Source organism: Petaurus breviceps, unplaced genomic scaffold (genome assembly GCF_028583685.1).
Source record: "Petaurus breviceps papuanus isolate PSGF00001 unplaced genomic scaffold, PetGlider_PUasm1.0 174, whole genome shotgun sequence".
NCBI classification, from domain to species: Eukaryota; Metazoa; Chordata; class Mammalia; order Diprotodontia; family Petauridae; genus Petaurus; species Petaurus breviceps.
Window position 1 is genome coordinate 33,136,898 of NW_027185761.1, and position 12,261 is coordinate 33,149,158.

Sequence of the window (12,261 nt, forward strand, 5' to 3'; positions counted from 1 at the left end):
TTTTCCCTCCATCTTCTGAACACCTCTAACGCTGCATCCTTCTTGTCCTCGGGACTGTCGTTAAACTCTTGAGCGATGAAGGACTTTACGTTTTTATTTCAATAGCAGACTTGAATCTTCGAGATACTTCTAAGAAAGATTTCTGGCCATTAATCAGAAGAGCCTACGTGCAGGAGAATCCAGTGGAGCATAAATCCTGCAGGCGGACGTTCAATTTCAGTGAGAGGTAAAGCTCAGTGAGGTTAATCTGAAATTGGGTGGGACCACGGCAGACTCAGAAAGGTACTGAAAGCAGGGCTCTGGTTTAAAAAAATAAATTTCTGCAAACAGTGGGATTAGTTTGGGGGCAGAAAATGTCCTTTTTAGTATTTTTTTTTAAACCAATTTTTGAAGGTTGAATTTCATCAATTCGCAGGAATGCCTGGGGAAATTCCATTGCAGATTGTTCAACTGTGCAACGTTGCCCATGATGTCCTAGCCTAGATATCAAACCTTCTCTCTCTCTCTCTCTCTCTCTCTCTCTCTCTCTCTCTCTCTCTCTCTCTCTCTCTCCTAGGTCACTAGTTTATTCCGATTTGTGGTAATGTGACTTCATCAATTTCAAAACAGGACTCAAATACAGAGCCAGGTAACAGGGCTCGCTGGAGGGGCAATTAACTGCCCCGCTGAACCTTATCAAGAGCCTCTGAGAGGTAGAGTTTGGAGCAATTATGTCAGATTTGTAGGTTAGGGACTTGGTGTCTTATGAGCCTTTACTCTAGACATAATTTATAGTGAAAGGAGATAAGATTTATTGACATCCTCATTAGGAGAATTGTTTGATACTGGCTATTTATGTTAAGTCCTCCCACTGAGAAATGAGCTATTTAACACATTCCCACACTAGTATTCCTGTCTTATTTGAAGTATCTTTGCATTTCTTTATTATTACACACTAAAACAAAGGTGAAACTTGCTCAAGATAAGGAGTAATTCAGCTTATTTTTTTTTTTGATACAGAGATGATAATTTATAGCACTGCTGAACTTAGAGCCTTTATCCAGTCTTGGCTTTGCTTATTACCCAAGTCATCCTAGGCAAGTCCCTTCATTTTTCTGAGCCTCAAGCTTCCTCATCTGTGAAAAGGAAGGAACTAAGCTAGGTGATCCTTGAGGATCTTACCAAGCTTGAAATTCACAATCCTGCCATACTACTGAGTTGTTATGGCATCATGTTGGATTTCAACTGATCCATTCTCGCAGTTCCTTCATTGAAGAGAACAAATAATTCTGGACATTGTATCATTTTGGGTATCCCTTCCAGAAATGCATAGGGCACCCGCTTTATCCTCTCTCCTCCTCTTGTGCCATCTTTCTAGGAATCCCCCTTACAGGATAGAATATCTCATCAGGTTATTATGGGAATCCAGCGAGATAATACATGTAAAGTGAATTTAATTGCTATATAAATGCAACTACTAAATTCTTACATTAATTTGTTCATCATTATTACCTCTGAATTCCTATTTATTGTATTTTCCTTTGACCAGGGGACTTTTTTTTTGACTTTTAAAGTTATTTCATCATTAGTAAGGAAAAGATCATTAAGAAAAAGAAGAGGAAATAAAAATACAAGTGTTATATGTAAACTAAGATGGGATTTTAGTAGTCACAATTTTACTAAGATTACTTTGTATAATTATCATATTACAAGGCATGATATATTGTAAGAAAAATATGATTCCAACAGTTTCATACCAGTTACTTGAAGCTGTTTTGGGGTCCTTCAAAGTTTCCACAGAAGAAACAGATTGGCCAGTGATGTTAAAAGCAAATGATTTTTAATAGGCAAATTTAAATTCACTCAAGGAAGGCAAAAGCCTAGAGTGATATATGCGGAAACATGAATGAGCAAGGGGGAAAGGGAAGAAAGGGTAAGGTGATATCCTTGTGATAGTAAATAGAGGCAAAAATGAATGAAAGAATGAATGAATGAATGAAAAAAAAATTCAAGATGGTACAGTGTGTAGAGTTGGGCCTGAAGTTAGGAACTCATCTTTCTGAGTTCAAATATGGTCTCAGATCCTTATTAACTGTGTAACCCTGGGCAAGTCACTTAACCATGTTTGCCTCAGTTTCCTCATGTGTAAAAGAGCTAGAGAAGGAAATGGTAAACTGCGCCAGTATCTTTGCCAAGAAAACCCCAAAGAGTCTAACATGACTGAAATAAATGATCAATAACAACTTACTTTGGACCAAGAACTGTGCTAAGCACTTGAGATACAAAAGCAAAACCATTCATTGCTCTCAAGGAACTCATATATTTCCTGTCGGATAAAGCACGTATAAGAAGGATCTGATAAAGGGGGATGAAGAAGCTGAGGGGTCTGGAGGATGGATTGACATAGTAGATGGTAAGGCCTGGAGAGCCGGACAGTGTGCTTGCAGGGCTCATTAGGTTGAAGCTGGTTCTCACCCCATGAGGGTGATGATGGAGAGGAGGGTGTGGGAGGGAGGGAGGAGCTGATCAGCATAGGGCCAGGAGAGCCAGGAGAAGGGGAAGAGAAGGGAGCAAGGACAGGCTCCCCTCAACACTTTCTCTTATTGGGCCCTCAACTGAATGAGAAATGGGCCTTTAGATCAGTTGGGAGGGAGAGGGCACCCTGTGTCTGCTGGCACTTAGATACAGCCAAATCTCTAGAGGCTCCAAAAGCCAGCAGAGTGATCTGGAAGTCAGTTCATTGGTGGGGATGTGGTCTAGGTGTTTTAGAAGAAATGGGGATGGGAAACCTTACTGAGATGCATCTGATTCCTTTTCCAACCATGTTGTCATAGGCAGGAAGGTATCCAAGCTTGACCATGGAACTAGTTTCCATCATGAGAAGCTCTAGGCGTGTGTGTTGGTGGGGGGGATTGTCTAGAAAAAGAACCAGTATAGGATTAGCAAACAGAGGTAAGGGCTATCGCAGGAGCAAGGTTAGGCCCAGAAATCCACAGGTTTTTCAGAATATTTTAAATTCCTATTGGAGATATCTAACAGCTCTATTCCATTGCTTTGGTACCATTTTCAAAAATTAACTAGCAACACAAAAACAGAGAGGTACATCGTTGTTTCCAATGTATAGTAAGAAATAGTTACTTCTTTGAAATACTATCATGCATATAATTAGAAATAACTTTAACAAAATAGACAAAATTCACCTATGGGCTTCATAGTGTCATCATATTATATATTATTTTCTTTTCTAAGATTTTAATACTGAAACTTGTTGAAGTTAATACATATCCAAATCAATTCCTTAGGAAAATATAGTATTCTCAGACATCATCATTATTAGCATAGAAAGGATATCTCCCCCTCCCAAAACCACCCCCCTCAATTTCTTGCATGTTTCATTCTATTTCTCCTACTACTGGGAGGGGTTTGGTGATACTGCTGTTAAAAACAGGGGATAAAGTTCAGCTCTAGGCTTATGGGCACTCCCCAAAGGAAGGCACTACTGGCTGTTCCCCATGCCTACAATGTTTTCCTCCTCGGCTCTTCTTCCTGGCTTCCCCGGCTTCCTTTCTAAAATCCCCCCTTTTACAGGAAGCTTTTCCTGATCCTTCTTATGCTAGTGCCCTCTCTCTGGATTATGCCCTATTTATCCTGACCGTAGCTTGTTTGTACAAAGTTTGCATGCTGTCTCCCCCATTAGATTCTGAGCTCCTTGAGGGTAGTGCCTGTCTTGTGCCTTTCTACATGTTCTTGGCATTTAACACAGAGATTGGCACATAGTAAGTACTTAAGAATTCCAGTTAGCTGACTGACTGACCTCAGCAAATTTAGAGTCTCAGAAAGTTTCCAAGGGCATTGAGGGGGTGAGTGACTTTTCTATGGTCATAAAACCATCACCTGATTCAGGCCTTCAGCACCTCTTTTTTTTTTCTTTTTGGAAGAAGGCAGGGCAATTGGGGTTAAGTCACTTTCCCAAGGTCACATGGCTAGTAAGTATTAAGTGTCTGAGGTCAGATTTGAATTCAGGTTCTCCTGATTCCAGGGCTGGTGCTCTATTCACTGCACCACCTAGCCATCCCACCTTCAGCATCTCTTACCTGGGCTACTGAAATACCTTCTAATACCTGACCTAGCTCTCCTTACTCTAACCATTCTCCTTACAGTTCCCAGAGAAATTTTCATAAAGAGTAGGTTTAAGTATATCTGTCTCCCCTTTCTCCTAAACTCCATAGTCTTCCTTTTATCTCCAGGATCACATGTAAAGTCCTGCCATTTTAAGCTCTTCACAATCTGACCTCTTCCTTCCTTTCCAGTCTTCTTACTTTCTCCTCCCTTCCAGGAATTTGATGATATATTTAAATCCCTTTCTCTCTCTCCATTTTCCAATAGATAGATGGATAGGTATTTTATGCACCTAGTTATTTACATGTTGTCTCCTTATGTGAATGTGATCTCCTTAAGCCAAGGACTGTTTTTATGTCCATGCTGTCCTTCCATATGACACTTGATCTCCAGTCTCCTTCCGTTTGCATTGGCTATGCCTCATGCCTGGAGTGCCTTTCTGGCTCACCTCTTCTTAGAATTTCTAGCTTCCTTTGACACTCAGCTTAAACTCTTTCCTGGGACCACTAGGGACTGCTAGAGACTTCCCTCCTGAGATTACCTTCCATGTAATCATGTGTTTTCTCTCTGTCTCTCCTTCTTTTTCCTCTTCTATCCTCTTCCTCCTCCTCCTTCTTATTCTTGTTCCTTTTCTTCTGTCTCTCTTCATCTCTCCCTGTCTCTCTCTGTCACTGTCTCTGTCTCTCCATCTTTCTCTCCATCTCTCTCTGTTTTTCTGTCTCTCTGTCTCTCTCTCTCTCTCTCTCTCCATCTATCTCTGTCTCTCTCCATCTCTCTGTTTTTCTGTCTCTCTGTCTCTCTCTTCTCTCACTCTGTCTTTTCTCTTCTCCATATGTCAGTCTATCTCTCAATCTGGGCTCAGATCCCATCCCTGCTGTTTATTGCCTCTTTCACCTTGGTCAAGGTTCTTAACTTCTCTACCTTAGTTTATTTGTAGAATGATGAGCTGGATTGTAGAGTCTAAAGTCTCTTATAATTTGATAAGGAGACTGAAAGGTAGGAAGGAATCAGGTGGGGGAGGGCTTTCTATTGATCTTGTGTATAAAAGAGTGCAATTGGAGTTGGTGAGCAGGTGTGCAAAGTATTTTACATATGCTATTTCATTTAATCCTCACACAAACCTGTGAGGGAGGTGCTATTATTATTCCCATTTTGCAGATGAGAAAATTAAGGGAGTATGTATAACTTGGCCAAAGTTGTGCAGATGGTGTCGGAGGCAGGATTTGAACTCAGGTCTTCCTGACTCCAAGTGCAGTGCTCTATTTAGCAAGCCTTTCACTATCTATTTCAATAGCTCGGGTGAGAATTGATGAAAACTGGAACTAAGGTGTGGTTATATGAGTGGAGACAAGGGGACATATACAAGAGATATGTAAAGATGGAAATATTAAGATTTGATGACTGATTAGATATATGGAGTGAGTGAGAGTGAGGAGTCAAGGGTGACACCAAAGTGCCAAGCCCGGGTGCCTCCACAATATAGGGTGTCTCAAAAGCAGAGGTGTAGGAGGGAAGATTATGACTTCAACATACTTGTGAGAATGTTGATGTCTGTGGGATCTCCAGTTTGAAATATACAATGGGCAGTCTGTGATGTAGGTACAGAGTTTTGGGAAAGAGTCCCCTTTCTGCTGTCCAGAGTTAATGAGATCAGCTGTGGTCAGAGTGGGTTGGTCATAGGATTTGGAAGGCTTTGAAGTATATTTACTTGGTGTGGAATTTTCAAGTGAGGAGGGAAAACCCTATACACAAATAAATGTCTTCTTTTGGAAAACCATTATCTGTACACACTTGTTTGGAAGATAAATGATTTGTGCTATTTATTTCAATGGTGTGTGTTACTGCACAGGCGTAACAACAGACTGTCCATCTGGTATTTGAGAGCCCGCTTAGTGAGGTGCAGAGAGGCTCATTACTAGGATGACTGAAGGGTCTCTATGTACAGTGACTCTTGGTGATTACCTAGTACAATTTTGGAAGGTTGCCTTTGATACTGGTGGAGGGAGAACCTACACTGACTGAACCAGACACAGGTCCTTGAGGTATTGAGAAGTAATTTCCTACATGCATTCATGTGCTTATATACACACATACTCTGTGTGTGTGTGTGTCCCATTGTCATTCAGTAATAATCAGGAAAGTTGATTCCAGGTCCTTTCACAATTAAGGGTCATTTCAATTTTAGCCAAGACCCACTGCAAAAAGCTGAAGAAAATATATTCTGTATTCTTTTAATTAGTCTAATTTTAATAAACAACTGAAAATACTGTATGTGTTACTATAGATCCAGTCAATGAAGGAAATGATCAACGGGACGTTGTTTTGTATTTACAGATTAAGCTGAGTCTTCAAATTGGAGTTCAAAGCTGGAGAAAAAGAAACCCAAGATTTCCATTGTGTTCTCCCCAGCTAATCCCCAGCCATTTCTTACCCATGGAACAATAAGATTGTTTATATTGATAGTCTCATCACAGGTATGTTTTATTTTTATTAAAGTTCTTTTTCATGATTCTTCCCTGTTATAATTGTCTTTCCCTTGTTTGAATATTATAATGTTTATGATCACTATTGTACATATATAATTCATGGTAATAATAGCTAGCATTTATATAACACTTTAAGGTTTGCAAAGCACTTTACAAATATCTTATTTTATTCTATCTTTATTTATGTACTTATATTTACTTGTGCTGTTTATGGAACACGCAGAGATAGGTTGTCTTGTGTCATTGTTCTTTTCAGCTCTAATGTCTTCTACTATAATATAAGCCCTTCAAGGGCAGTGAGTAGGCACTTGACCATTTGCAAGTTTCCTTTCTGAGTCTTTCATAATGCGATCTGTTTACATGTATGTACATGTGGAAGGAGGGTTTGGAAAGACAGCAGCAAATGTTGAGAAGGGGCACTGTGCAAGACTGTTAGAAAATACACACTCCAACTGGAGTCTCAAAGCTTCTTCATGTGACATTTTATTATTAATGGGCACCCTATGATCTTGTTATAATATTTCCCTTTTTCTCATCTGTCTGTGTCTTTTTATTGATGGATATATGTTGCATCAGTATCTATTGTGGACTGACTTCCTGTCCTGTTCTTTCATACCCTATTCTATGTAATTATTATTATTACATCAATATATAAATAAATTATTAAAAATTAAATGAATATATATTAATATAGAAATGTATTATATACTTTGTGTTGAGCTGTGTAGACTGCTCTTTGAGCCATTTATTTTTGGAGATCAGTCTCTGCTAGGTTATTTATTGCCTTCTCTTATACTTTCTTCCCTTGTGCTACAGATCACAATCTCTCTATCACTAAGAAGAAGTTATTTGTACATTGCTGTGGCCAAGCAGTTCACCCTCATGTGACCAAGTTGGTGATGAGTCTTTCCAAACTTAGCTAAGCTGGTCCTTGGGCAGCAGACATCCAGATCATTCCAGGCCTGCTCTAGAAGCCCTTATAGCTTACTTGGCCCTGCCATATCTTCTGCTTTTGTGAAATAGCCTCCGAGTTCCCAGGGCCCATTCAAAGATGCCTCAAGGGAGGAATCAGAGGGTGAGCTTAGTGGAGGAGATGTCTCTGATACCTACTAAGAAATAGATAACAATAAGAACAGTAATAATAACATAATATTTTCACATTTGCATATGTTATCCATTGGATTGAATTGAACTGTATGGTAATATTTAGTTGTCAGACTTTTAAAAGACACTGCTGGCTGATTTTCTATGTGACCTCTTGATTTCAATAGAATATGATCATCATGGTGTTGATTTTCCTGTTTCTCATTGGGTCATCTGTAGCATTGCAAGCAAATTTATGTCTGGAAAAAGAAAGTAAGTAATAGCTACAGAGATTCAAATGTATTTCTCTTTTTAGTAATAGTAAATTAAGTACATTAAATTAAATTAAGTAGAACCTCAATTGGAGAATTGTGTGCATGGATGTGAGTATATGTAATATGTGTGTATGTAAGTATATATGTGTCTACATATGAATATATATATGTGTGTATATAGATAGACACACATATTTATGTATGTATGTACATAATATTGGTCAGAGATTATTCTTGTCAGTATATATGTCCTTTAAATATACTATTGTAAGAGATACTACTTTGGCCTCCATTGCCTGAAGGACAGGTATGTTTCATATTATCTTTACCTAAAGGGTCTCTGGTTGCCCTGGGGGGCTACGATTCTCTCATATCTGCCATTGGCTCGAGCCCCCATGAATTGTGTGACTCTGTTACTTTATCTCAGGGACACATTCTGGGAGCAGGAATGCTAAAGAAAACCACTTGAGAAGAATGGGCAATACCTACCCCACCCTTGTCTTACTTCTGCTTGTGGTTTAAAAAAAAATATGTTAAAGAAAAAAATCTCCATATTTGTGATTATTTATCATGAGCCTCTGTGGTTGACCTTGACCTTGTATTGCTGGGTTTCCCATTATTTGCAGAATGAAAGTTCAATAGGAGTCATACAGGAAAGAGAGATTCTATATTTATCCTGCTTAACTTTCCCCTTCTTTCTCCTCCTCCTCCTCTTCCCTTTTCTTCTCTTCCTCTTTTTCATCTTCTTCTTCTTCCTTCTATCCTGAACTAAAAGTGTAGCAGCCACTCATGAACACAATCCCACTACTGGTCACAGAAAATTTGACCTGTTACATTTCTGGCCAAACTTCTGGCAAGATTGTCTTTCCATAGACTGCCTGGTGACCCCCCGCTCCCGGGGGCTCATCATATTGGTGACAGATGGTGTGTATGCCTGATTGATTTTAGCCCTACTGTCGCTCAGAATTCCCAAGCTCAAGCAATCTACCAGTTTCAGTCTCCCCAGCAGCAGGAACAGGAGTGCATCCCCATCCCCAATTCAATTCCATCTTTTATTAGAATAGTTGCATTATTCCAGCTTCTCAAAATCTTTTTGCATCCCCTCAGTTCTCTTATTCAAATTGTTAGATCTCCCCCCAAGAGTTTGGACTTAATGGTGAAGGAAGAGAGAACTGACCTATGGCTGTATGCAGAAAAAACCTTTTTGAAATTTTGTCTGATTGAGCCACATGACTTAAAGAACCAAAATGGATCAGTTGTTTTTTTACATGTAGACAAAGCCCAAGAGACATTTTGGGGAAAATGAGTGGTCAATCAGAAGTGAAGGAAGATGGTGATGTGTTAAAAAATCAACTTGCTTTCAGTGCCTATTTAATCATCCTAGTTAACCATAGAGAAGTGGACTGAAAATTGTTAGTCATATGGTAGAATATTCACTTTTTAAAAATGTAAACAACTGAGGGACACACAACAAGAATAGGTGAATTATTTGGATTAGAAAATATAGAGAGAAATCAAACTTGACTTAGAGTTGCTTTCTAGTATAGATGATGATTTATGCTAATGAAGCTAACAATGATAATTCATCTATGTTGTGCCAGGCAATGTCTAGAGCAGGGATTCTTAACTTTTATTGTGTCACGGACCCCTTGGCCAATCTGGTGAAGCCTACAAACTCCCTCTCAGAATGTTTTTAAATATATAGAATTACAAATGCAAATCAGTTATGTTGAAATAGTTATTAATTTTTTTTAAATCACGGACCCCAGGTTAAGAACCTCTGAATTAGAACAATGTTTTTATCATCGTATTTTAATTTCCAATATAAAAATTGAATATTATATGGTTTGACATTTTTTCTCTCATTTAATTCAACAGTTTTACTTCTCCCACCTGTAAACTTCACTATTATAGTAACTGGTTTATCGAAAGTTCTTTTACGATGGAAACCAAATCCTAACCAGGATCCAAAGATAAATGGTGTAAAATATAAAGTGAGAATTAATACTCCAAATGAGGATGATGTGAGTATTAAAGATATGTATTTCTTGCACACCGTCCATTTGAGTGACATATAATTTCAAACTTAACCCCACTGAGGAAGGCAGATGAGGAGACGAATTAACCTGACTCAATCTTCCTTCCAAAGCGATCATTTGTGGCCAAATATCATAGAATACACTTTGGGGGAAGAGATTTTGCATCCTGGGTAGCACTAATAAAGCAAAGGAAATTTAGCTGTATTCTAAATTCTTACTATTGAGAAAGAACATGTGCTAGAATTGCAGCTTGATTTTGTTTTTTGTTTTTTTTTGGAAAAAATATTTTTAATCTAAACTAGAAAACAGAACAGCATCACACAAACAATGTGGAAATTCACGGGAAGTTCAAATGTTGATTTTTATCCAGCTACAGATTTCACCTAGCAAAGCTCTTTTGTTGCATTGTGGTTAGACATTGCTTTCAAAAATAGGAGATAATATTTATTTAATTGAAGTAGTCTCCTTATTATGAGTGTTTCCTTACCATATTTCATGGTTTCTGGGATTTATTTCCAGTATGAAACTCAAAGGACCCAAAGCAGAAGTGTAAATGCACTTCACCAGGGATTTTCGGCAAGCGTGCAGACAATTTTTCATTGTGATTCCAGCGTTTTCCAAAGTAGCTGGGTTTCAGCTGAGCTTCAAGCCCCTCCAGGTAAGATGTGATCTGGGATATGCTTTAATTGTTTAGTGTGTGCTTCATGACTTGAAAACTCAGAAAAGCAATCTTGCCAAATTAAAGGTTGATAAGAATTTATCACAAAGTTGAATTATGATTTAAACATAATGAAAATTGAATGGTTATTTTAATAATTTTGCTTAGAAAATAGTAGAACCTTAGAGGTATCACAGGGCAAGGAAGGAAGAACTCTAAGAAATTTACAGGCAAAAAAGAAAAATAATAAGGCAAAGTCATCCAGTTAACCACATAATGGTATAGGGGAATGAATGCTTAATTAAGAGTTGGAAGAGTTGGGTTATAGTTAAAATGCAACCATCCTATAGGAGTAGATGATACATTAAACCCTTGTCAGTCATTAACACCTTATTAGGAATTAGTTTCTTAGATTGATTTTCAACTTGACAAGGACATAAGAAGGAAACGGACAAAAGGAAGAGAAATTCTAATTGGGAAGGAGTAGATAGAGAGAGCATCAGGCATCATGGAGTAAGGATCATAAGTGTTTCTGATGAAGCAAGACACAGTAGATGTTTGTGGAAAGAGTCAAAGAGTAGGAGAAAGGGCAATGAAAAGAAGGGAAATCCCCAACCAACTTTTTCCTACTTCATAATTTTTTGAGGGCTGTCACTGGTTATCAACTCTATATCAGTGGTTCCTAACCATTACATGTGGTCTGTGGACCCATACACACATGTTCTTTAGGTAACAAGCAAGATGAGCCAGAGGCTGAAACAAATTTGAACCAATAGATATCACCAACACTTGGTGGGATGAAATTCACAACTGGAATTTGGGTCCAAATCTTTGAAACTGTGTTTAAAGAGACCACTCTAATTAATATTTATTCAAAATAGTAATAATGACAGAGCTGGCATTTATAGAATTTACGGCTTTCTAGGTACTGTATAAATCTTATTTAATTTTGTCTTCACAACAACTCTGGGAAGAAGGTGCTATTATTATCCCAATTATCCCCATTACAGATGATGAAACTGAGGCAGTCAGATGTTAAGTGACTTGTCTAGGGTAACACAGGCAGTAAGTAAATGAGGTAGAATTTTAAGTCCTGGCTGCAGGTTTAATGTGACATTAATTGTGCTCTCTGCCTAAAAAGAAAAAGGATAGATAAAAAAGAGGCATGGGTTATCATAACCTTGGATCCAGAGAGACAGGGAAAGCAGAAAAAAGAACAGCTGGCTGATCATCAAAGAATGAGAAGAAATGATTTTGATAATGGAGTATACTGGAAACCACCTGAACAGATGGGGGAAACAGATGAAGATATTGAGAAACAGGTTGTAAGCAGATAGAGTCATAATACAGTAGTGAAGGGGGACTTCACATATGCAGATATCTGCTGGAGGGAGCTCTCCCTCCCTCCTCCTTTCACTGCCTTGTCCTCCTCATTTCTTTCCTTCTCCTCCTCTTCCTCCCCCTCCCCATTCTCTCTTCCTCCGTTCTCTCCTTCCCTTCCTCCTCCCCTCTCCCCTTCTTTCCCTTCTCTCTCCCTCTCTTCCCTTCTTTCCCTTCTCTCTTCCTCTCCTCTTCTCTCCTTCCTCTCCTCTCCTCTCTTGACTTCTCTTCTCTTCTCTTCT

At 38.6% G+C, this 12,261-nt stretch overlaps 1 protein-coding gene across 1 annotated transcript in view; it reads left to right on the forward strand.

Moving 5' to 3' along the window:
• Positions 1 to 7,858: 7,858 nt before the first annotated feature.
• The window catches only part of IL5RA (interleukin 5 receptor subunit alpha), a 47,262-nt gene continuing 42,859 nt past the window's right edge, over positions 7,859 to 12,261 (forward strand). The window contains exons 1-3 of the mRNA XM_069084533.1: positions 7,859 to 7,940; positions 9,821 to 9,966; positions 10,501 to 10,639. Coding sequence (XP_068940634.1) covers positions 7,859 to 7,940; positions 9,821 to 9,966; positions 10,501 to 10,639 — 367 coding nt within the window. The remainder of the gene's footprint in view (positions 7,941 to 9,820; positions 9,967 to 10,500; positions 10,640 to 12,261) is intronic.